This window comes from Peromyscus maniculatus, chromosome 9, assembly GCF_049852395.1.
Source record: "Peromyscus maniculatus bairdii isolate BWxNUB_F1_BW_parent chromosome 9, HU_Pman_BW_mat_3.1, whole genome shotgun sequence".
NCBI classification, from domain to species: Eukaryota; Metazoa; Chordata; class Mammalia; order Rodentia; family Cricetidae; genus Peromyscus; species Peromyscus maniculatus.
In genome coordinates this window covers 117,408,442-117,434,424 of record NC_134860.1, presented here as the reverse complement: position 1 = coordinate 117,434,424, position 25,983 = coordinate 117,408,442, and the positions used below count along the sequence as shown (strand labels likewise).

At 42.2% G+C, this 25,983-nt stretch overlaps 1 protein-coding gene across 2 annotated transcripts; it reads left to right on the top strand.

The window, feature by feature from the left end:
• The first annotated feature begins 1,355 nt into the window (after positions 1 to 1,355).
• Positions 1,356 to 25,363, top strand: Oxgr1 (oxoglutarate receptor 1). 2 transcript variants are annotated; one of them, XM_076545568.1, is made up of 3 exons: positions 1,356 to 1,528; positions 21,123 to 21,216; positions 22,668 to 25,363. In XM_076545568.1, exon 3 carries the CDS (start codon positions 22,742 to 22,744, stop codon positions 23,756 to 23,758), a length of 1,017 nt encoding a protein of 338 aa, XP_076401683.1. In that variant the 5' UTR covers positions 1,356 to 1,528; positions 21,123 to 21,216; positions 22,668 to 22,741; the 3' UTR covers positions 23,759 to 25,363. The 2 variants fall into 2 exon arrangements, with proteins under 2 accessions (XP_076401683.1, XP_076401682.1); XM_076545567.1 differs by having other exon boundaries at positions 21,123 to 21,245.
• The last annotated feature ends 620 nt before the right edge of the window (positions 25,364 to 25,983 follow it).

Genomic DNA, 25,983 nt, shown 5'->3' with positions numbered 1-25,983 from the left:
AAAGTGGGTATATACTATAGAAGTCTAGACTTTTAATATGCTATATTTACACTTGTTATTGTACCTGGAAGTTTCTCTGGTCCTGCCCTGGCCCTGTGGTTGGGACAAATCTCTCCTACCCAAGTCCCTCAGCCACTTGGTCCCAAGTAAACACACAGAGGCTTATATTATTTACAAACTGTATGGCCTAATGGCTCAGGCTTCTTGCTAGCTCATTCTTAGAACTTAACTCAGTCCATTTCTATTAATCTGTGCATTGCCACGTGGACTCAGGGCTTACTGGTACTTTCACATCTTGCTTCTCCTGGCGGCTCGCAGCATCTGCCACACTCTCCTTTTCTTCTCCTCTCTCTCCAGTTCGACTGTACCACCTCACCTTATTCTGCCTCACCATTGGCCAAACAGCTTTATCAACCAACAATATCAGAGCAACACATATTCACAGTGTACAGAAAGATATCCCACAGCACTAAAACCACAGGAAGTAACACTTTCTGAACATCACCCAGAAAAGTCCCCAAATCATGGGTCTGTTGGGAATTTGCTAGGACTTGATCTTTTGGTGGAGAGAATGCCATGGTAAAAATTGTTGGCAGTGTCATAGTTGATTAAATACCAGAAAGGGTAAATGAGAATGGGAACCATTAACAGGGCTACCTGACCACAGGAAGGGGAGACAGAGGCCAGGACAAGATAAAAAGCTGAGTGGAGTGTGTGGCACTCCAGTATAAAATAACTGATGTCACTTGCCCAACCAACTGGGTGGGCTTCCTTGGCCCCGGGCTTTCCACTGTGTGCAATGTCCTGTTAGTCTCTGATGCCTCCCAGGAGTGTTTTGAAAATAAATAAGAAAGTGCATATAGTTTGAGGACTCTTGCACCCACAAGAAGACAGCACAGAGTACAATGCTGCTTCATATATCTACTGTTTCCAGAGTTGAAAGCAAAGAGGAAGTTTGCTGAGGCACTGACGGTCATTTTGCACCCAAATGAAAGACTCCACTTTGAATATCCCCCAACTGAAATCCAAGTGAACATAAATGCCTAATCTTTCCAGAATCCTTAGAAACACATGGAGTTTGGCGGTGAGGAGCGGGGGAGAAACAGAACATGCAATTAAAGGAATGTTATACCACAGCGTTCTCTTAACGAGCATCAACAGCACCAATACCAAAACACTGGACCAGATCTGGGGCTGTAAGCAGGTGCTTTCTGCTGCCTCTAACCTGTCTGTGCTGGAAACTTTTATTGCTCTCTGGCCACACAAACTTAAGGGTCACCAGGGGCAATTTATGCCATTTGTGTTAACAGGCTAGGTTTTAAAATGAAAATAAGAAACTGAATATAAACCAGGACCCATTCTAGAAGACAGCCAGAGTAAACTGGAGTCACACTGCTCCAGGAAACAGTCTTAGGAGGCTGTGGAGACACAGGGCTGCCACCTCTCTTTTAGCACGTGAGTCTCAGAATTCACAAGAATTGATCAGAAGGAGAAGAGCAGCGACGTGAAAAGGCGGAAGTCTGCCAAGGTACTGTTCAAATTACAAGGCAATTGATGAGTTCTACTGATGCTTTAGCTGGTCTTATCCCCAAAGATGCCCCTGGACTCCCTGTATTAACTACCCCACCTTCTATGGCTAGTGAATGCCAAATATTAGAATGGGAATAGGGAAGAGACACACAGGCTAGTGTGTCCCACAAATCCTCACTGGCCATAACAGGAGATTACCTAATTGAATGTTTCACCTCTCTCTCTCTCTCTCTCTCTCTCTCTCTCTCTCTCTCTCTCTCTCTCTCTCTCTCTCTCTCTCTCTCTCTCCTCCCTCCCTCCCCTTGCATGTTTATGTGGGTAAATTCACATATGTGTGACTATGCATGCATGCACCAGTGTGTAGAGGTCAGGAGTCAATTTCAGCTGTTACTCCTTAGGAGCTCCCTCTATTTTTTTTGAGACAATGTCTCTTGCTGGAACCTTGGGCTCCCTGATTGGGTTGGACTAACTGGGCCAAGAGCCACAGGGACCTGCCATTTGCTGCTTCCCAAGATCTGGGATTACAAGCAATCACTGCTTGCCTGGCTTTTAAAAATCTTGGGTTCTGGGGATCACACTGAAATCCTTGTTCTTGTGCGGCAATTACTTACTGAGTGTTTTCGCCACCCTCCCTTCGCATCTTAATTTGTTTAGAGATTCATGCAAGTGCTGGCCTTCTGGTCATTCAGCATCACATTCGTGGTTCATTGCTAGATCCTTAAAGGGCTTGTTTTGGTCCAGATTTATTTTTGAAGAACACAAATACTCAAATTGTAGCACACACACTCTAGCTGGTATCTACACCATCCTCCAGAAAGATATCTGACCTATGCTGACCTCTGTGGATGCCAAACATCCATCTGCTCCATATCTTTTAGAGAGTCACCTGAGTGCTCTAAAATGCATGGATGTTTGGTTACCCTGCTGTGATATTAAGTTCTAAGTAAGCACTTGGCCGAAGGCAAGAGAATGGTGATGGTCCAAGTCCAGGGGCAGTTGCACAGGTCAGGGCCCATTAAAGCGTTCTGAGAGCCCAACTGAACAGTCCTGTCTTCAGCATCTCAACAGTAAATGAAAACTCACAACAAGCCTCATAAGGACATTTGGAGAAAATGTCTCCTTTTCTGATATCAGGAGCTTTATGGGGTTTCAGCATTACTGTCCAGGTTGTTGGATACTGCCTCAGTGAGTCATTCAGAAGTGTGACTGCGCTGAGATAAAGATAGTCATCAGAGGAGTCTGAAATGGGGCACTCATGTCAAGATTGTGCTCATTTTAGCAGAAGTCACCCAAAGACATCATGTTCCGTCACATCCTATTCCAGAAGAGTCTTCTTACTAGGTCAGCTGACATTTTTTCTTTCCTTTTAAAAGGCTTATTTATTTTATTTTATGTGTATGAATGATTGGCCTGCAAATAGGTATGTGCACCACATGTGTAGCTGGTGTCCTCAGAGGCTAGAAGAGAGTGTTGGATTCCCAGCAACAGCATAGGGTGCTGGGACCTGAACCTGGGTCCTCTGAGGGGAGAGCAAGTGCTTCTAAACACTTAGCCATCCTCCAGTTCCAGGTCATCTGTTCTTAATTGTGTGACTATGGTGTTCAAATACTCCCTATTGTTGTATCCAATCCTCTGCTCCAGGCCTGGCTGCTTGCTTCTATTTCATGTGCGAGACCAGTTTCTGCTTTGCAGGATCTATGCAATGGACCAAGACCTGAGTAAGAGTTCATGATAAAGCAGAATCCCTATGGGATATTCTACTAAATACACTGTGAGTTGACAGAACCAGCCCTGAATAGAATAGCTGAACTGTTGCTGTTTATACCACGTGTTTTGAGACTTCCTTAGAGATGTCATCTCCAGTAGGTGTCAGAGTACCCTATCTTCAGTGTTACATGAAAGCCATCACAAAGAACCACGCACTGTAAACAGCTAAAAGAGGCAGAGAACTTGCAGAGGGGAGCATGTTAGTGAAGCATAGCTCTTATGTTTGGGCAATTTCAGTGCCTTAGCCTGCAGCTAGAATACGGCTCTGAGGGGAACATGCTCAGACAGAAGTCAGGGAGGATCTTTTCAGAAGTAAATCTAATGGTCACTGTCTGGAGCATACTTTTAGTGACAAGAGGAAAGGTCATGATGTCAAGGGGAAGTTTGAGTGCTGGACTTGGTCTTGATGGGTTCCATAGGTTAGGTCTGTCCTTTTCTTTCCCAGTGTGAAATTATTCAAGCTCTTTGTGCCTTATTACCTGACATGGAAGATAAGAACAAGGGAAGACCAGATTTCACAGTGTAAAGTGTATTTGTCATTAATGATATATGCTATATTGATACGAAATAAAATTTGGTAAGGTACTAGATCTTTCTGGACAACTAAGTTGTGAGATTATTTTAGGTAGATGTGGAATCTTGGATACTTTGATTCTCCACAGCCTGGCATTGCTGTGCACACATGGTGGCAGTGCCTCCTGTTACAATTACAATGGTCCATACGCTGTGTTAAGTATACATGGTGGTTAAACTTGTTCAGTCCTTCTAGCAGAAAGGAAGTATTTTCCTTAAGAAAATAGTAACTTTTAGTACTGAATGACTTGTCTAAGGTCATCCCATTAGGAAAATACAGAGCCAAACTCAGCAGTATGGTAGTCGTTATGTTCAACTCAGTGGCTGCCTTGCTCATGTTACTCAGTTATTCTTTAGTAGGATCCCCTTCAATATCCATGACCCACTTTATCCCATGAGACACTAGGCAAGTGAATATAAGGTGTCTGGGAAGTTTCTACCCGGTGAGATCAGGAGATAGAACACAGATACACCTTTCTACCATGTCACAGACTTGGCCCTGCCTACTGAATTCACCCTGCCTCAGGCATAGAGCCTCTGGTATTCTGCCACATGCAAAGTATAGTACACACACACACACACACACACACACACACACACACACAGAGAGAGAGAGAGAGAGAGAGAGAGAGAGAGAGAGAGAGAGAGAGAGAGAGAGAGAGAGACTTGCCAGGGACAGCAGTTCCAAACTGGTCTATGTTTCTCCATGCAGTCACAAGTAGTTGGGGACAAGGGCAAACAGGGAAGGATGGTCACCAGGACTTCTACCTTGAACCTACTATCATGTACTTCTAAGAAGTGTGACAGGCTGTCTCAAGGGGTGAGATTTTTGTGGCCCCAAGCTGTCCAGGATGCTCAGGGAGAAAGATGTGGCTAGGGAAACTTGCACATATTACTCCTGGTTATTTCTATTGATATGCAATGAGGACCTTCTATGGAATGACTCAGTAAGTGCTCAGTCTTTGGTAACTGTCCAGCTATGTCCGACGACCAGCTATTTGTTAAGTCATGGTATCATCCTTGTTTTGAGGCATTTAGATTTTTTTAAATGTCCTGAATCACAGGCTGGGCTTGATGGTCCATACCTGCAACCTCAGAACTCCAGGGATTGAGAAATAAGGATCAATAATTCATATCTGTCACTGATACATAGGAGTTCAAGGGCAGGCTGGGCCATGTGAGACCCTGTCTCTGTGTGTATATGCATAGTGCATTGGAAGGGCTATAAAACTCCCTTTGTCACAGACTCACCCCACTCCAGCTGTGGAACCTTTCAAAGATCTCAGTTGTTATGCTTTTATATTTTAGGCCATAGTTATCTATGTTAACTCTCTTTGAGTGGAGAGCCAACCATTACAGATAAAGTTCGCCTTTATGCACAAGTATGTTTGCCATATCCCTAAACAGTCATCAACCATGTGAGGCTTTGGCCACAGTGAAGTAGCCAATAGTGTGTCAGCTTTTCACTGTAAAATGAGAGGGTTGTTGAAGACGTTGAGCCCAGGCTCTGAGAGAGACACTTGTACTGGAAGCCAGTGGTCATTCTGTAACGTAAGTCAGGGTACCAGAGGTGACAGCAGCCATCCAGACAATCTCAAAGATAACCAATTTTGATGTTTCTACGATCCACAACTTTAGAAACGGTGACATAAATGCTTTACCTAATTGACATTTGTGAAAATGTGCTTAATTTCGATAGATCCACTCAGATTGAACCTGAGTCGGTCCAACATATGATTTCTTAACTCAAGCCCAGGGCTAATTTATTGGTTGTACAACTTGAGCCCACAGTACTACCATGAAAAGGTTTCTTCACTTGATTTAATGTTCTGCTACTGTTGTCTGGAAATTCTAGACGATGCCATCTTAGGTTTGTAAGTGAAATGCTGTGGGACAGTGGAACATGAGTGGAGAGAGCAGGTATATACAGTGTGCATATCTAGCCCTTTCTCTGAAGCCCTGTTCTCAAGTAGCATTCACTGCACCCAGTGATCCAAGAGTTCTGATGCCACAGTGCTTCAGAGTTCCAGGAGACCGAGTGCAGTTCCTAGGTAAACACATGCGTTGAGAAAGTACACTGACAGTCTCTACAAGCTGTGCTCTCTGTGTAACCTAGCACTTCCTTTGAAGAGAGAAAGAAGCTAATGTCATCCGAAGAAATCTTTGTGAGCCAGGATCCATACTCTACCCTGCCTTACTTGTGTGTTACCTCACAGGATGGGCCGTTAATTTACAATGGTAATGGTGGTCAGAAGAAAAGGGAATAGCGGAGCAATCCACAGCTCATGTTGCTTCCCGATTTTCTTTACCCTTCAATAAGCCAACGACAATTTTAGTAGGGGATGCAAATATGGAAAAGAAAAAGTATCTGAGCTAATTTTGCATAGCTTTTTCATTATTTTGGTGAAAACTAAAGAAACCTTCATGCATAGGCCTTGGAATAAGACTGTTGTGATGGGAACAGGGTAGCCACATTGGTTAAACGCTTGCTTGACAAGCACAAGGACCTGAGTTAGATCCCCAGAACCCAGAAAAGACCAGGTGTGGTGCATGCTTGAATACCGGAGAGGTAGAGGCAGGAGGATCCCTGGAACTCTCTAGAATGGCAGTCTAGCCTAACTGGTGAGTTTTAGGCCAAGAGAAAACTCTCTGTCAAAAGAGGTGCAGTATCTGATCTGAGGACCAATATCTGAGGCACACACACACACACACACACACACACACACACACACACACACTGGAAAAAACATGACTTGTATAATTTTGAGAACACTTTCCATAAATTAAGCAAATGCTCTCATATTTGCATTTGAAGACAGCACAGCACAATAGAAAACTGGATGGTAAATTGAATGTTAATAATTTAGAATGTTAATTTTTCTTTAATTTAGAATGACATAAAAACAAACTAAAATGGGGGGACGCATAATGATAGGGGCTGACACAGATTGTGAAGAAAGGGGAGCTTTATATTGTAATTCTATGGGGACACTTTTGGCCTTTTTAATCTCAGAGCTCACATTTTCATTTTGCAGTCATTTAGCTGACCTTGCTCAAGGCCTAAGTAAGTGCACAAGTCCATGGTGGAAAAGAGACCATGTGAACTCCAGGTTTAAAGTCAGGAAAGAACTCTGTCCAGAGCTCAGCTCTTTTGAAGGGAAAGTGACTGAAAGCCCAGGGTGTCTAACATCACAAACCCAGGGCTCCCTGGAGTTGCTCTTTCATCATAATTGGTCTGGGAGGCTGGTTTTCAGGTTGACGCTCTTGCCACACTCCTTTCCACCTCCACACACTCTCACACCCACTGCAGTCCTCCCGAGTGAGAATCATGGTGATATAACCACCGAGACTACAGAAAACCAGGCTTGAAAGCCACTCTGAGGGAACACAGTGTCAGTGTAATCTTCAAATAAGTATATAACACAATAACAAATAAAGATCTGCTTCTTCAAAGAATAACACTTGGAGATTTGGCGACCCATCTGCCCTTAGTTAAAAATAAAGTAGGGTTGAAAGCCCAGGTACCAAAGCTGGAAGGACTTTTGAGACCACAGGTCATCAGTCCGCTGTGTGACATGGAAGAAAGGGTGAGGGAGGTCTGCAGTGGCCAGAAATAAACCACCTTTGGAAATGGCAGTAAGTCAGTGTTCTCAGAGTGTAGATTAGCCAAATGGAGCATACACTGGGTCTTCAATTATCACTACACAGTCATGAGAATTTAACACAAGTCTGGATTCAGTTAAACTCATAATTTGGATCAAAGCACGATTTACGATTAAATTAATTAATGTCTAAAATTTTCCAATTTAATGAAATACCAATCAATACAATGAGGAAAGGAGGGTCAATAAACAGCTGAATGATTATAATTAACAATCATATATCAGTATAAAAAGCAGAAAAGAGGTAGGCTCTGGAGAACTGTATGATAAGTCAGAGAAAGCTACAAATAGCTACTGTAATTAAATTACTTGTGTATTTTATTTTTTTCTACAAGAAAACACCCAGGCAAACTGCTTGGAGATTGAACACAATGTTATCTCTACTTCTGAGTTATATGACTTCTCAGTTCAGTCTCCTCATTTTCACATCTACTTGTCCACATCTAAATCCTGTCCATCACGAAGACGGACTTGTCCCCTTTATTGTTCATAAACTCCAGGCTAGCTGAAAACTATTTTGGGTTTCTTACTCAAATCAGATTTCAACTTTGATTTTTTTCAAAGGTTAATAGGTTGGTACAGTGGCCTGTTATGTCAACACAGGCCTGGGAAAAAATTAATCATGAAAGCTATACAAAAGGTCAAAGGGAAGAGACTGAAAATTCTACAACAAAAAGAAATCACAGAGCAGGTTCTGCATGTTTCTAAGGCATTTTCATCCAAATGTGGAAGCGAGACAAAGAAAGGGGTGATGAAGGTGATCCTGGTGATGCTGTGGTCACTGAAAAAGAAAATGATTGGCTGTGGGGCCTGGGAGTGCAGTTCAACAGCCTGTGTTGACGCTGTGTTCTCCAAAGAGTCCAATTCAGTAGAAACAGAGGTGGAATCTCTGTCAACAATTCTTATTTTAATGTTAGGTGAAGTTCATGTGGTAGGCATTGGCTACTGTAGAAAATACGACAAACACTGATTATTCTACACTGGAGAATCAGAAGCTCTGAACTTCAAACAGAAAAGAAGTGTATTTGATGGTCTGTTGCTATGGTGACAGGACAAATAGGGCTACAGAAGCTAGAATGTGGCTAGAATTGCTTTCTTTGATTCACCTTTGCCATCCTGGGCTGTGGTAGTGGTATCGTTTGGAGCTCAGAAAAGCCACAGATTGCTTTATGTGTATTTTGGCAAAGGAAAGAATATGGAGGAAGATGAACAATGGTGAATGTCTGGGGTATAGATGGGTGGAAAGAAGGGTTCTCAGAGGCAAAAGGAAGACTGAGATTCTAGTGTTTGTCAAGCTTTCTATATAGGAGACAGATTTAGCATTCACTCTTAAATCTGTTTCTTTTCCATTAAACTAGATTTAAGTAACCCAGATCATTCATGTCTAAAATGACTGTTATATTTTCAAACATCTAAAAAAAAAAACCATTAACAGAAAAACTTAACTAGAACACCAGAAAATGACAAACTTAACAGATAACCAAAATACAACATATAATTTATATGACTTTAAGTGTAAGTAATGGAAGTCTATGAATAAAAGTGTAAGTATGGAAGAGTCGAGTTCAAGATAACAGCAGATCTTAGTTCCTTTCTTCATATCCTAGGACATTCTTGTTCCTCATTGGAAATGCTTATAAAATATTTGAGTTAAGAACATGCTCAATACACACTCTGGTGGACAGTGAGGTGCTAAACACATTTGAGACGGCCTTGTTACACTTCTCCATTCATTCACTTCCAGGGGCTCTTGAGGGCCTGTGTAAGTAGATCCATCAGCCTGGTCCAAGTCTCCCTGCTGCTAAGGAATAGGCCACCAGCCTCTTGGTGTAGTCAAAGACCACATTGATGATGTTACAGTTTCTGTGAATCAAGTCACCAGGCTGCAGTGAAGCTGTTGCCAGAAATGGGATCCTATCAGTGTGGAGGAATCTGCCTCTTAGTGCCCTCTAGGTGTTATAGAAGAATTCATGACAGTCTGGTTCTTACTGCCAGGATGAGGTGAGAGAGAAATAGTCTCTCTTCAAGCTTTCATTGTATTTTTCACAACTTGCCTATCCCTATTCGTCTCCTAAATGGACTTTTTTGAAATATTTCAGGAAAACATTTCCTTAATTTTAAGAGTCCATGTTTTTGCATAAACCAATGTTGTACCCAAATATGTCTAACTATTTGTCTGTCTGTCTGCCTATCCATCTGTCTGTCTGTCCATCTATCATCCATCTATCATCTATCTATCTATCTATCTATCTATCTATCTATCTATCTATCTATCTATCTATCTATCTATCTATCTATCATCTATCTATCATCTATCTAATTATCTAGCTAGCTATCTGAGACAAAGTCTCTCTACATAGCTCTGGCTGTCTTGGAACACACTATGTAGACCAGGCTGACCTCAAACTGACAGAGATCCACCTGCCTCTGCCTGCTGAGTGCTGGGATCAAAGGTGTACACCTCCACACCTGGCTCTGAAATTTCTTCCTTAAAAATCACGGTCATTTGTCTAAAGCTTCCTCAAGGTCCATCTCCAATGCATGTTGAGTTCTACTTGAACATGTGACATTTTGGTAACTTTTCTCATGAAAACTTTTGATCTGCCCATCTATTTTTGGTCCATTTCAAAGTAATCATCTTTAAAAAGCACTGGTGACTTCCCAAAAGGCACACATCAGTCCATTCATTGACCTCAGACTCCGAGTTCCTTCTTTTTCTTCCTCTTGATTTCTCAAGCTGGATTGTTTCACATTACAGCTGAACATCCTCTCCTCAGTATAATGTGGACACTTGTGTCTTCTGGTTGTCACATGAGTGCCTGATTTTCCAACTCCTGTCTTTGCTCAAAATTACAGTTGCCCTCAGAGTCTGTGAATCTCCCTCCATTGGTCCCCTGCCCTCTACTGACAGGCTAGGGTTTCATCCTCAGGTGAGCCCTTTTCTCAGGAAGTTTCATAATGTTAGAGTACAGCAATAAACAGAGAGAATGTTGATATGCAAATCCCTAGACTTTATTCTGTGGGTCTGCAGACTGCCATAAGAATTGACTTTTATTTCAAACACCATGGTGTTCTCTGAGAACTACAATCCACAATTACTCCCCAAGAGACAAAGTTCTACCTATTTAATTTCACTTTCTATTTCCAAACCTTTATCAATTTTTGCAAGCTCCCTTTCTCTATCTCATTCAGTCTTTGCTGATGATTTAGTCTAGTAGTTCTTAAACCTTTATACACCTACCTGGAAGGCTTATAGAAATCCCAGTACATCACCCACTTCCCATACCAATTAATTCAAGTCTTCCTTGGAGATAATTAATTTTTAATCATGGTATAATTATACACAGTAAGTACACAGATATTAAGCACCTGGTTCAATGAGTACTGACAACTGTATTTTTTTTTCTGAGTAATTCATACCATAATCAAGCCATAGGAGATTTATATCAACCTAGAAAGTTTTCTTTTGTCCCTTCTGGTCAACTTCTGTCCTTTCCCGAAGCAACCAGTGTGCTCATTTTTAACTTCCAAGAGCACCCCGCCCCTCCCCCCACATCATGATAGAGTTGAGATGGAATCACACTATCTGAGCTCCTTTGCTTCTGACTTCTTGTGCTCAACATAATGCTTTTAACATTTGTCAATGTTTGGCTTCAGTAGTCTTTAAAATGTGTAAATCTGCAATGTGTAGTACATTTGATCATTTTTTTTTCAACTTGGCCTGTCAATTGTGATAGTTGGCTGACTGATAACAAATATTTAGACTATGCCCACCTTCAAAGGTTTTGACAAATGGATTTCTGCAGGGATCTAAGCATTTGATATTTTCCAAAATTTCTCAGCTAATTCTAATATTGATATTTGTGAGAAACAGCATCCCTGGAATGGAAATGGCCTTTCCCCTGTTCTTGTAGAACTTCCCTCATCTTCCTCTCCTGTCTCGAAGGACAACCCCTCCCCAGTTTCTGTTTGCTCCTGACCTGGTGACGGTCTTGCATTATGAATGTGATCTTCGTGCTATGGAGCTTCACTTATTTGAGGTAGTCCTAGAACATTCGTGTTTCACTGTGACTATGAGAGTTAGAAAGGGATGTCGTGGAGCCCGTAAAGATATGAGTCAGGATTAGGACACAAGCTCCTGATTCCAGGTGTCACACTACTCTGCTCACTGTTTCTACCCTTCATCTGTTAACCAGCCCTCTCCACCACCTCCATTAGCCTGCTTGATTGCACTTTCTATAGAATATCACTGCTTAGGCTTCTTCTCCTCGAGGAAAGGATAGACTAACTTTTTCCTTTTAAACATGTCAGCCATAAAGCAATATCTTCACTTATTTCATCTCTCCCATCAAGCTGTAGCTTCCCATTTTACCCTTCATTCAACTGACTTGAGAACTTGTCTTCGGCTTATACCATGTGACTGAATGGTTTCAAGGCCATTAATGGTTTCTTAATCACCTAAATCAAATGCATCAATTTAATTTTTCTTCTTTCCTTTCTTCCTCCCTTCCCCCCCTCCTTCCTTTGCTTTTCCCCTTCTTCTCCTTCCCTTCCTCTCTCCCCCACTCCTTCTCATACTTGAATTGAACCAAGAGCCCAGTACTTCCCAGGCAAGTTCTCCTACTACTGACCTGGATCTCCAGTATCCAGCTTAACTTTTATTCTGTAAAATTTATTTTATATTTATTTTGAGTTTTTTTGAGGCAAGGCTTCTCTGTGTAATAGACCTGGCTGTCCCAGAACTCACTTTGTAGACCAGGTTGGCCTTGACCTCACAGAGATCTACCTGCCTCTGCCTCCTCAGTGCAGGAATTAAAGGTATGAGCCACCACACCCAGCTAAATTTCTTTTATTTAACAATGTAATCTTTTAAAAATATAATTAAGACATATTAAGTGGTTTCCAATTTCTTTCTGTATATTCTTTTTCAGATGCTCACTTATTGGGCATAGGTCAGAGGAAGCAGTTTGGTGTCAATCAATAGCTAATATCTGAAGAGTTTTGTGTTAAAGACAAAGAAAGATTAAGAGTCTAAGTTCTACTTATTCCTAATAAAAAAGATGATTGTTATTGCATGCTGTTGTAAAAATTTTCTCTCTAGGCAATGTCTACCCACTCCTAAGATCTCAATAAAAAATATAAAGTTTGATTTCAACCAAAGTTCCCCTTGGGGAACCAATGAGTTTATTGGATTTACTTACAGAGCATGGGTCACCACAAAACAGACACACTGGAAGTTTGTACCCAGCTCTTAGGATGGCTTCCCCACAGCTGGACAGATGGACCTCCCACATGCTTTGGACCTCTCCAGCCTAAGTAGCCTACCTTCTCCCAGAGACCTGGAAGCCATGTGCAATTATAGCAAAATCACATAAGAATGACCAGGAGGAGTGGCTGGATACTCAGGCCAGAGTCCAGTGACCCCCTGCCTCTGCTTCTATGAGGAACATCAACAGCCCAGCAAACCCAGCTGTGATGGTGGTTTTTAAGCATGAACAGCCTACCCCATGGAGATGGAGGGTGATGCTGTACAACTCCTGACATGTCGATCTGAGGTGCTTTGTAATACACAAGCAAGAAACTATGAATGACATTCTCAGTCTTGCTGAATGGGCAAGACTCAAGTTCATAACGTTATTTTTGTTTTTTTAAAATTGTTAAACAGTTTAAAACTAAATAAATGTTGTATTTTATGGCACAGAAACCAAGTAAATTAAATATTTGGAAGAGGAAAAAGGGTTTCTGGGAAAACATATTCCTTAAAGTTTAAGGAGATAATATACTTCAAGTCTAAAAGACAGGATGGAAAGGAAGAACTATCCAAACAGTACCGGTGTTGGAAAAAGCCAAGGGCTCAATTCCCTGACCAGCTCTCCGTTTTCTTGCTTCTCTCTATATACCTACACATGTCTGCCACACTTTTTTTTCTATGCTAGGGGCAAAAGAGAAAAGTCCTAAGGAATTTTCAGCCCTTAAAAAGCAAGGATACAACAAAGCTGATGTAAACACGACCCAAGGGAGACAGGCTCTGCCTCAAGTGAGCATCTGAACAGGCACTTGGTTCGGGCTTGGGGGCCGTGACAGGTTCCAGAATCTTCCTCCATGATTATAGACGCCTGCTGGGACCAGGCAGTGTGTGGCAGAAGTATTCCTGCACAGAGGTCCTCAGAGGCCACTGCTACACTTCAGTCTTCTACATCCTTTTTTTAATGCCCCCTTCCTTTTCTCTTCTCTCCCTGCTTCAGGGATGTATAATCTAATGGAGTTCTCTCTCAGTGTTTTCTAAGTTGTTTGTAGAAACACCTTCTCTATAGTTAAGAACTATCTACAAAGATGCATCAGATCAGAAACATTTAAATATCAGCAAATGGGGCTGACAGAGAACCAAAGGAAGTGACCCACGATGCATAGCAACAGCACACCTACTTTCCTAAGAAACAAATCATTAATCTCCTGCTAGATTCTGTCGTCTAAGATCCATGGAGTCTGGAATACCCTCGGAGAGTGTGGTGGATTGGATGAGATGGGCCCCATAAGTCCCAGGCATGGTTCTGTTAGAAGAACTGTGTTCCAGTGGGTAGACTTGAAGATTCCACGTCCTCTAGCCACGTCTAGTGTGTCTCCTGACATGGGCCCTGAACTCTCAGCTGCCATTGCCTTCCTCCTGCTTCATTTGCTGCCATCACAGACTCTCCGGGAATGTAAGCCCCAGACAAACTCTTCCTCCTCTAAGTGCATTGGTCATAGTGTTTTATCTCAGGAAATGAAAAGTAACTGATTCAGAGAATGACTTGCCCAACCATTGATTTCTAATGTCTCTATCCTCATCAAAGGAATACCACAGAAATCTGGAAGCCGTCACAAAGGTGAATTTATTCCCTGGTATGCTGTACTGTAGATTAAAAAAAAAAACTTAATTTTTTAATTAGTACATTTTCACTTAGCATCCACCAAAAAGATATCAATAAATGCCAATCTTTTTCTTTAGATCATGAAAATCATCTCCTGAGAGTATTTCTTCTTAATCAAACACAGCAAAGGTTACAAAAACATAAAGCAAGACCATGAATGGTCAGGCACAGCTGGAACACTGGAAATGTGTTTGAAGGTCACATAAAAGTTGGGTAGCAACAACCAGAGGACAGAGAAGCAGAAGGGTTCGCGTGATGAACGTGAAGGGTTTATGGGAGGGCGGACTCCAGCTCGTCTTTAAAATTGGTCTCTTGCCCTGATTTAGAGCGCACTCTCTTCTTTAAAATGAAGCCCCAGTGGTGCAGGATTCCTGCACTTACCCTCACAGCCACCTTCGCATTACAAAACTGAATAAAGGCTAAGACTATTTCTCATGGATTAGTCTCTGTTCTTCCCATACCAAGCCCAGATTGATAATTAATGACCCTTGAGAGGAGGTTACTTAACTTTGCCTTTTCTGCAGAGTTTGGGGAACAGAGGACACTGTGGTGCCCTTGCTCTCTAATTAGAGAGGTTGGAGCCTATTGATCATCATGGAGATAAGCCTGTGACCTACTTCAAAGGAGCAATTGCAGCACATGACAGGTGACACCTGTGTCTGTAAGTGCAGGAATCCTGCACCACTGGGGGTTCATTTTAAGAAGAGAGTGCGCTCTAAATCAGGGCAAGAGACCAATTTTAAACAGGAACTGGAGTCTACCCTCCCATAAATCCTTCACGTTGATCCACAGATCTTAAGCTTTGTACCTAGTCTAAAAGAGTAACAGGATTTTGTAAAGGCTGTTTTTTTTTTTTTTTTTAAGATATAGAAATCTTATTTTTCTCTTTCAATTTGTATTGATTAATTCTTTTTCCCTGCAAAGCAATATGATAGTTTGGGAATTTTGAGTTATGGTAAGAAGTAATATTTATAAACTAAAAGATTTTTAAAAATCCTTGACAATTCTTGACAAGTAGTTTACAGTGGTTGTCTTGTTGATGAAACCAGTTTAGATAAAGCAATTCAAATGGCCCAGATGCAGCCAGAATAGCTGTATAACAAGAATGGGGCATGGTGCATTGCTTTTACAGGAGCTTGCATGTTGGACTGCTCTAATTTTCAATATCCTTTGTTCAGTGAGCTTCAAAAACATCTTTAATTATGATAAAATGCATATAACATAAAATTTAATCTCAACCCTTGGCCTTATTGTGGTCATTACTCCCACAAAGCCCCAGGGTCCTTTCATCTTGTGAAACTGAAATTCATTCCCACTAATTCATTGATGACCCCCTATCCTTCCCCCTCGCAGTCACAGGCAACCACCTCTTAACAGTCTACCTCTGTGTGTGAACTCTAGGGGATTTGGGACAGCAGAACTAGGCAATATCTGCTGTTTCAAGACTAGTTGACTTTCATCCATGTTGTAATGTGCCAGTTCTTTGGGTTTTAAGACCAAAACACATACTGTCATATGTATATGCCATGTACTGCTTGCCCATCACGTGTGGGTAGGCACTTCAGCCTCCGGGCTGTTGTCAATATTGCTGCTGGGAACAGAGGTGTATAAATATCTCTCCAAATCCCCACTCTTATGTTTGAAGGGTGTATACCCAGAAACAGTACCAGGTCATCACTCTGCTTTGAACTGGGGTCTTATGTCTGCACACAAGGGGCAGCAGAGCCCCGTTCTTTCTTTCAAAGGAACCATCTTAAAGGCAGCTGGAGCATCCACAATTCTGGCAGGGGACGGGAGGCGTGTAAGGGGGAACCAAAAACCTAAGACTGTCAGAGATTTATCTCCGAGAAGCTTGGAGAAGTTCAGCACTACCTATCACACCTGCTACTTTGTACAAGGGAATGTGGAAATTCTGGGATTCAGGGGAAATGGTCATCTTTAATTCCCATTGATCACTCGACTTCAGGGTACACTCCAAACTCAGTGCTGTATGGTTCTGTACTTGGTGTCAGGTCTGACCAATGCCACTGTCCATGTCCCCACTCCTAAGAAGCTTTTTCCCTCTTAAGTGTCCTGCTGCCCTCTCTTGTTCCACTGTAAATTTAGCTAACTAGCATGAGAATATCTCCTACTCTTCAAATTGTATACATAAGTACATTTTTTTTTTGCTGAGGAAAATGTCCACATATTTAATTTGAGTCTCTCAACGATCAAATCAGGTTTGGGTTCCATCAACTTGACAAGTTTTAACAGCCTCTAGAGTTGGAAGTTTTGATTTGAAAGTGGGCACTGAAGGAAAAGTGTAGAAACATCTCAAGGGTTAAGAAGAGAGATTCCTTCTGTGCTTAGGGAGAACAACAGCTCCTCCATGTCACACGTTTCTCATGGGGGCGGGGATTAAAATTGTTCTTTTCACCAGTTTGCCAATGTGTAGAAGAGAAAACCACGATGCATTTGTGTGTGTGTGCGTGTGTGTGTGTAGTCCTGCGTATTCTTTTTGGTAACCAACAGTGACCTAAGCAGCAGAGTTTCCAAGGCTTATTGGAAGAAGCGCACAGTTGACTTTTTCAGATTGTCACCTGCCTGGTCCACAGGCAGATCGCCATAAAGGAGAGTCAGCTGTGAACCTGACATCAGAGCAGCACCAGAGATGCTCAGGGTGAGGGAAGGAAAGGGGAGCTGAAAGAGACGCTGGAGGAGCTCGCTCATACCCCAGGAAAACCATGTCAGAGGTAATGTCACGACAGGCACACAGATACTGTGTAGGGAGGGACAGCTGTAAACACTGCTCCTCAGTGGGCACCACACTGCCTTCATTAACTACAGACTAGAATCCCCATCTATGGGATCAGGAGTGGGGCATGAAGACAGTGGTCCCCTAAAATATATTCCTAAATATGTGTCTTCCTAAAACACATGCTTCAACCAGCCTCAAAGAATGAAGTTTTTCCTGATCTCAGAGGGGGCGGGGGGATACTAAAAATATGATTTTTCTTCTTAAAACTGTGCCATGCATTTGTGCTTTCTTTCATTCGCTCGCTCACACTCAGCCATACTTGATGTAACTTGCAGGGCTGACACTCACAGCATCACTATTTCCTGGTAATAAAGAGCCCGTTAGTTCCAGGTGATCAGCAGCCTGCTCACGTTTGGGAATCACCATTTTGGCACAGGACGGGCCCTATAAGTGAGACATTGTTGTGCTATTTTCCTACATCCTGTGAGTTTAACCAACAGGGTGTAGATGACCAGATGACAGAATGTGGCAGTGGAACGTCCAGGACCCTAGGCGTGGGGGGGAAAGAAACTGCAATTCCTTAGCCTGCTCACTGCCTGGACTGGCTTCTGTGTGCTGTTGTAAATGTAACACATGTTTTGTAAACTCAGGTCATAAGTTTGGTGAGGTTTTATGGAAGAGTTTCAATTTTGCAGCCAACCCCATTCTCTTACAATTAATCAGACTCCATCAAATGCCAAGTCGAGCTGTTGTTTTGCAAAACATGAAGGTGGTTGTGACTACCTACAACTTGCCTTTTCCTGATGTGACTGCTGTTTAAAATGTCTTCATAACATCACCTGAGGGTTATTTGGCAGAGACAGAAGTTGTAATTTTGTTCCTTACTTTAAGTTATTAAAGAACCAAGATCTGTTTTTTAAGTAGTAGTCACCGCCTCCCTCATTCTTCAGCCTTTAAATATTTTGCTGATATAACTGATTACTCTTTAACATATTCAAAAAAATACTTATTGAATCCCCCTGGGTATCATCCTCTCAGGCAGAAATGAAGTGACTTGTGTTCTGCATTCAAAGAATTAACAGACTAAGTAATTGTACTGGAATTCTCCCTCTAGTCCCTCCCCTCTCCTCTCCCCTCTCTCTTCCCTCCTTCCTTCTCCCCCCACCTCTTCTCTTCTTCTTCCTCCTCTCTTTCTCATCCTCCCTCTCCCCATTCCTTTTGAGCCAAATTCAATTGAGGATGAAGTATCCTGGAAGATTATTTGGGGTGTTACAAAAACAATCTTTGTATATTTGCTCCAGAAATAACCTGAGCAGGTTGGTGGTCTCTTGACATCTCAAGAACTCCTGTAGGGAATGAGGCTCATTTTCTCTGGTTTAGGTAACTTCCTGCTCATTGTGCACAGACCCATACAGGGTGTTTGACCAGGGGAAATCTCCCACAGTACCTTTCTGCAAGGCCAACATCCTTGCTTTTCTGTAGGATTTGATTCCAGAATGGAGGTGCCGGCTCTGTGTGTACCTCTTCATTTAGGTTGAGTTTCCTTTCTCAGGAGAAGCCTTCCTTTTCCAACAGCAGTACAAGGCCTCAGGGGTGCCAGCCTCTGCCCTGCATCCTGGCCCCAACCAGAAGAAGCATGTCTCCTGCCCCTGGACTATTGTCTATTCAACAGAACACAGAGTGGAAGTAATGAACCTGAAAATGCTTTTTGTTCTCCCTTGGGCTAAATGAGGTCTGTAAGGGTGTAATGGAGACAATATGACAAGGGAGGGTTCTGTTAATCCCTGCTTCTGTTAAGTGGGCCCGTCTCAATACGTTTGTACAATACTATGAAGAAACGGTTGATGACGCCGACTCAATGTAAGATAACAGTGACATCATCAGCAAACACTGAGTTACCACTTTGCCCAGAGCCAGGTATCCTGCTAAAACTCAGCCTAGGGAAACAGGTAGCCCAGTTATTTATATTCAGCTCTGTGTCACACAGTTTCAATGTTTCAATTCCCAAGCTCTTCTGGGGTAACACCTGTCTCATCTTTGTTATGTGGACCTTCCTCTTGCCTGCTGACTGTGAGAGAAAGTCGAGGCCTGTAACCAGTCTGTCTCAGTGTAGATCCTGGTTTACAATCAGTTAGCTGTGACCTTGGCACATCACTGCCTTCTCTATGTGTCATTTTCCTCATCTGTAAAATGAGGACCATCACAGACCATCAAAGTATTGGTTACTGGTGCTGTCAGCACTGTAACTGTAATAATTTTTCTCATCTGCCATTTTTTAAAAAAAGATTTATTTTATTTTATTTTATTTTTTGAAATTGTGTGTTCATGTGCATGTGCATGAATGTGCAAGCACATGTGTGAGCATGTGTGAGCACACAGGTATGTGCATATTAGTAGCACTGCCTATTGAGGCCAGAGTGGTTGGATTCCTCTGGAACTAGAGTTACAGGTGGTTATGAGCTGCCCACCTGGGTTCTGGGAATCCAACTCAGGTCCTTTACAAATATATATATATATATATATATATATATATATATATATATATATATATATGTATGTATACAGAATCATCTAAATGTCCCCTAATATAGCAGTCTGTCTTAGTTAGGGCTTCCTTTTGGTGATAAAACAACCATGACCAAAAGGAACTTGGGGAGGAGCAGGGTTGTTTGGCTTATATATCCTTAATCACAGTCCATTGAGAGTAGCCAAGGTAGGAATTCAAACTGGGCAGGAACCTGCAGGCAAGAGCTTATGCAGAGGCCAGAGGAGAGTGCTACTTACTGACTTGCTCTCCATGGCTTGCTCAGCCTGTTTTCTTATATACTCCAGGACCACCAGCCCAGGTGTCACCACCCACAATGAGCTGGGTCCTCTCTTATAGTTCACTAATTTAAAAAATGTCCTATAGGTTTGCCTATAACCCAACCTTTGGAGGAATTTTCTCAGTTGAGGTTCCCTCCTCTCAGATGATTCTAGCATGTGTCTAGTTGACATAACAACCAGCTAGCACACAGTCATTTTGAGCTACAAGGATCCTGTATCTCATGAAGTCTGTTGTATCTCAGTATCTTTGCCCATGTCATCTCATTTCCATTATTCCTTCATTCTCAGTGTGGTGGTTTGAATGATAATGGCTCCTATAGACTCATGTTTGAAAATTAGTCCTTAATTGGTTGAACTGTTTGAGAAGAATTGGGAGATGTGGGCCTGTTGGAGGAGGTGTGCCACTGGGTGAGGGATTCAAAAGCCTCAAAACAAGTCATTCCCAGCTAGCACAAAAGTTCCTCAACCCCTCACCCCTTATTCCAACTTGTAGATCAAAAGGTGAGCTCTTAGATTTCTTGCCATAGTTCCTCTACTCTGACATCATGGACTCTAACCTTTTGAAACCATAAGCCCCAAATTAAACACACTTAGGATTTGCCTTGGTCATGGTGATTTGTCCCAGAAATAGAAACCCCAACTAAGACATTCATTTGGAAAAAACCCTCCTTCTTGCTAGGTTCAGGTAAAATATCCCCACACCAGTAACCTTTCTGTAGTGGTCTCCTCCTTCTGTGTCTTTGTGATCTCAGTAGCCTTGAACTATGATCTACCAAATGATTTACTGGTTAACCATTTAATCTTATTGAGTGTTTACACACACACACACACACACACACACACACACACACACACACACACGCTCTGTTACCTGGAGTAAAGTTATATTTTCTGTGTCCATGTCCTGCTTCAGACTTTGTGGTTAATACATTTGTGTGTATTCATCTTTTGGATCTGGAAAATTGCTTAATTAGTGCACAGTAGGTGCCCTACAAATGTTCAAGTGGATATATTTTACATTCAAAATATGTACATTCAAATAATAAGCTCATAATAACTTATTCCTCTTTTCATAATCATAAGGCTGCACTAAATTTGCTGTTCAACTTTTTTTAGGAGAGACAGAAGCAAGAAGAATGGAGTTAAGCCGGGCAGTGGTGGTGCACGTCTTTAATCCCAGCACTTGGGAGGCAGAGGCAGGCGGATCTCTGTGAGTTCAAGGCCAGCCTGGTCTACAGAGTGAGTTCCAGGAAGGGTGCAAAGCTACACAGAGAAACCCTGTCTCTAAAAACCAAAAAAAAAAAAAAAAAGAAAGAAAGAAAAGAAAAGAAAAAAGAATGGAGTTAAAATGGTCTCCTACCCAGACCTAAGGAGCTGAGGAAACTTACTTAGGGCTTACAGTTGTGAAGAGACTGAGGTGGGCATCATCCATGTGAGTCTGGAGTCCAAGCTTTTAACTACTGCACAGCACTGCTGATCCTACCCCTGAACACACAGAAACACTTCTCTAAAGAAATTAAAATAGGGGCTGGAGAGATGACTCAGTGGTTAAGGGCACTGGCTGCTCTTCCAGAGGACCCGGGTTTAATGCCCAGCACCCACAAGACAGCTCTCAATTGTCTGAAACCTCAGTTCCAGGAGATCTAACACCTTCCTATTAATGCACAGAAAATAAAGTTAAATAAATTATTTAAAAAATAAAGCTAAAAAAAGAAATTAAAATAGATTGGGAGAGCTAAAATTTGACCTTGAATCTACCTCCTCGCACAGTGTTGCAATTCATGACAACTTTTTTTGTAATTCTGCATTTGTCTATTTGTGTGTACATGCGGGATGTATGTGTATCTGTGTGCATTCATTCACCTGTGTGCCTGCGTATGTGGAAGCTAGAGGTTAATCTTGGGTGTCATGCTTCAGACACCATCAACCTTGTCTTTTTGAGACAGGGTCTCTTCTTGGCTTGGAGCTGCAGAGCAGGCTGGGCTGACTGGCCTGCAAGCCCCAGAGATCTCCCTCTATGCTTTCCAAAGCTGAGGTTATAAGCATGTGCCACATTGCCTGGGCTCTTTACACAGGCTCTGGGGATTGAACTCAGGTCCTTGTGCCTTTAAGGAAAGCACTTTACCAATGGAACTCTCTCTCCAGCCCCAAATCTACAAATGAAAAAAATTGCAGTGCTGTTTTTTTTAGATATTCATACTCTCAGTTTTCTGAAGTAAATTAAGGCAATTCTGGCAAACATCAACAAACTAACAATTGATAATATAGAAAGAGAATGGCTTCCAAATCAGACAAGCAGGATTTGGAACCAGCTAAGTCATTGGATGTGCAGCTAGGCTTAGGTTGCACAGCTTTTCCTGGTTTTATCGCCTCTGTAAACCAAAGGTGACCCGCCCTCTCCCCGTGATCTGTTAAACAGCAGCAGGACAAACTTTTCACATGGCTTTTTGTCTCAATCCTTTATTTTAATTCTCATGAGAATTTGGCTTCCATATTGTTATTTGGGTGTTTTTATAGTCACTCCCCTGGAATTCAGTCTCTTCTCCACAAGCCCTCTTTAGATATTAAAGAGAAAGAAAGAAGTGACAGATTTAGGATATTAGAGCTGTCCTCACCAGGTGGCCATTGTTCTCAATAATGTTCTTTGTTCTCCTTCATCAGCTAGTTTATTTTCATTGGACTCCCGTGGCCAGACTGTACTCTTCCATTTTCTTGGAAGATGAAAGAAAGGAACTATGAGTGAGCCACTGGACAGTCCAGTCAACGATTCTGACTTCCTGGATTATGTGGCTGCTTTGGGAAACTGCACTGATGAGCAGCAAATCTTATTCAAGATGCAGTACCTCCCTGCTGTCTACAGCATCATCTTTCTTGTGGGCTTTCCAGGGAACACAGTGGCCATTTCCATCTACATTTTCAAGATGCGACCCTGGAAGAGCAGTACCATCATCATGCTGAACTTGGCCTTGACAGACCTGCTGTACCTGACCAGCCTTCCTTTCCTCATCCATTATTATGCAAGTGGTGAAAACTGGATCTTTGGAGATTTCATGTGCAAGTTCATCCGATTTGGCTTCCATTTTAACCTCTACAGCAGCATCCTCTTCCTCACCTGCTTTAGCATCTTCCGTTATGTTGTGATCATTCACCCGATGAGCTGTTTTTCTATTCAGAAAACTCGATGGGCAGTGGTAGCTTGTGCTGGGGTATGGGTCATTTCTTTGGTAGCTGTCATGCCAATGACTTTTCTGATCACATCAACCACCAGGACCAATAGGTCTGCTTGTCTTGACCTCACGAGTTCTGATGACCTTACTACTATCAAATGGTACAATCTCATTTTGACGGCCACCACTTTCTGCTTGCCCTTGGTGATAGTGACACTTTGCTACACAACAATTATCAGCACCCTGACTCATGGGCCTCAGACCCACAGCTGCTTTAAGCAGAAGGCTCGAAGGCTGACCATTCTGCTACTCATAGTGTTCTATATATGTTTTTTACCCTTTCACATCTTGAGGGTCATTCGTATCGAATCTCGCCTGCTTTCAATCAGCTGCTCCATTGAGAGTCACATTCATGAAGCTTACATTGTTTCTAGACCATTAGCTGCCCTCAACACCTTCGGAAACCTGCTGTTATATGTAGTGGTCAGCAATAACTTTCAGCAGGCATTCTGCTCCATAGTGAGTTGCAAAGCCAGTGGGGATCTTGAACAAGCAAAGAAAGATAGTTGCTCAAACAACCCTTGAGTCGTGTCATTTAGTCAAGGGTAGGGAGATATCTCAGTGGGTAAAGTTCTTGACATGCAAATGTGAGGACCTGAAATAGAATTTTCAGCATCTACTTAAGTTGGGTGTGGTAATGAGCACCTGTAGTCCCAGGACTCCTATGGTGAGATGGAAATGGAGACAGGAGAATTCCTAGAGGCTCAAGGGCCAGCTAGCCAACTGTACACTGTGACTAACCTCAAAGAGACCTTGTTTCCAACAAGATAGAAGAGGAGGACCAATGTGTGAGGTTGTCCTTTGAGCTCCACATGCACACTGTGTCATGTATTCACCTCTCCCCCTACCACACAAGTGGGAACATATCATTCACACACACACACACACACACACACACACACACACACACATACATACACACACTCATCAAATATCGATCAATCAATCAATCAATCAATCAATCAGTGCCTCCTGATAATTTATGTATAACTTCCAAGAAGTTCCCCCTCAGTAGAACTCTAAGTAACTGCAGTATATTTAGGTTGTTATGGGCTGGACTCTTAGGAGATCTTTCTGATATGTTTATTTAGATATTTGTTTGGGTAGAGGATGAGATACATGAGTGTCAATAAAGTATATATAGGATCAGACACTATGAAACTCAGAGAATCTCTGTTGTCACCAATTTACTGGCTCCATATGAAAACCAGTGTTTGTACAACAGCCCTGGACTTCCCAGTGCTTTAATGTGAGGATGGGGACACCAAGCAAACTAGAAGGAAACAAAAGCCAAGGGTATCCTTTCGTACCTAGCTTCCTGTCTTTCAGCCTTTGGGGCCTGTGTTCAATGAAATCCTAAATTATCCAAAAGTACCACTGTGCCTTTCTCAATATTGTTACATCTCAGATATTTACAACTTCCTTTCAATTTTCTTTGACATTAGTGCTCTGAGTTTTCCTCTCAGTACTGGCTAGTTCTTTAGATGGAAGAAGTAACTGAAAGAGAGCTGGGGGGATGTCTCAGTCAGTCAAGTGCCTGCTGTGCAAGTGTGAAGGCTTGAGTTTGGTCCCCAGAACCTGCACATGGAAGTGAGGTGCAGTGGCATGCACTTGGAATCCCAGCCCGGGGCGGCAGAAACAGGCAGGTCCTGGGGCTGCTGGCCAGCCAGCCTAGCTGACTTGGTGAGTCCCAGCACAATGAGAGAGTCTGACTCAAAAATGGAGGTGTCTAGCCCCTGATGAACCACACCGAGATTTTCCTCGGGACTATGTCTTCTCTGTATCTTAACAACTGTTGAATTTATAAATCACATTAAGTTTTATTGGCAATTGTCAACATGTCCTTGGGAAAGAGGAGACATGTTGATGAAATATAAACGCTTTCAGATATCCTATATTCAGTAGGTATGTCAAATCTAACGCTGCTTTGGTTTCCAGGGAGAGTTCTCCAGGAAAGACTCTCTTTGGATATCTTTATCCTTTATACTAACAATGAAGATAATGTCTGTAGAAACAGTTAAAGTTATTCTTGGATTATGTGTGTGCTTAATTATCAGTAAATATAAATATTTGAGAAAATAACTGGGCTAGATATTTTAAAACCTAATGAATGTGTTGATACAATAATAAACTTTATAAAAAACATTCTCTGAACTGGTCATTTTATCCCCATGAAAATGCAACTTATTCATTATTATATTGACAACAAAGTTATTTTCTCCATGGTTAGAGAGCTAAAAGAACTTTAAAAATCAGATGTAGAATACAGCCGGAACACAGGGCTTCTAAATAGGAAAGGAGCCATCAGATTCCAATGACCTTCGAGGTTTTCTAGGTCATCATGTCTGACCTAGACCAAAGAGATATTTATGCAGCTCCTCTGCTGGGCGAGTAGGTTAGGATAGGGGAGGAAAGAAGGTCTGGGGTCCTAGCCATGAACTTCTCTGGATGGCAGCACCCCGTTACCTCTCGCCGTTCTCTCACAGGCTTTTCTACGACTCTCGGAACAAGCTACTTCAATAGAAACCCCTACTTACCCCCACATGGCTACTCAGCTCGGAGTAGCAACCGCCAGTCCACTTGGACCTCACAGCTTTCTCCTCTCTTCCCTTCAGTGCCAGCCTGGCTGCTGGACCATCTCTAACACGTATCTATGAGAAAGTTGTTATTTTTCCCTTTAAAAAATTTCAGTTAACTTACGAGCCCCATCAGGATGATTTTCAGGGTAAGAGGCGAGTGGAATCTGTCAA

Excerpts from the sequence above, each read along its gene's own strand:
- Oxgr1 (XM_076545568.1), top strand. The coding sequence starts at position 22,742 with ATGAGTGAGCCACTGGACAGTCCAGTCAACGATTCTGACTTCCTGGAT.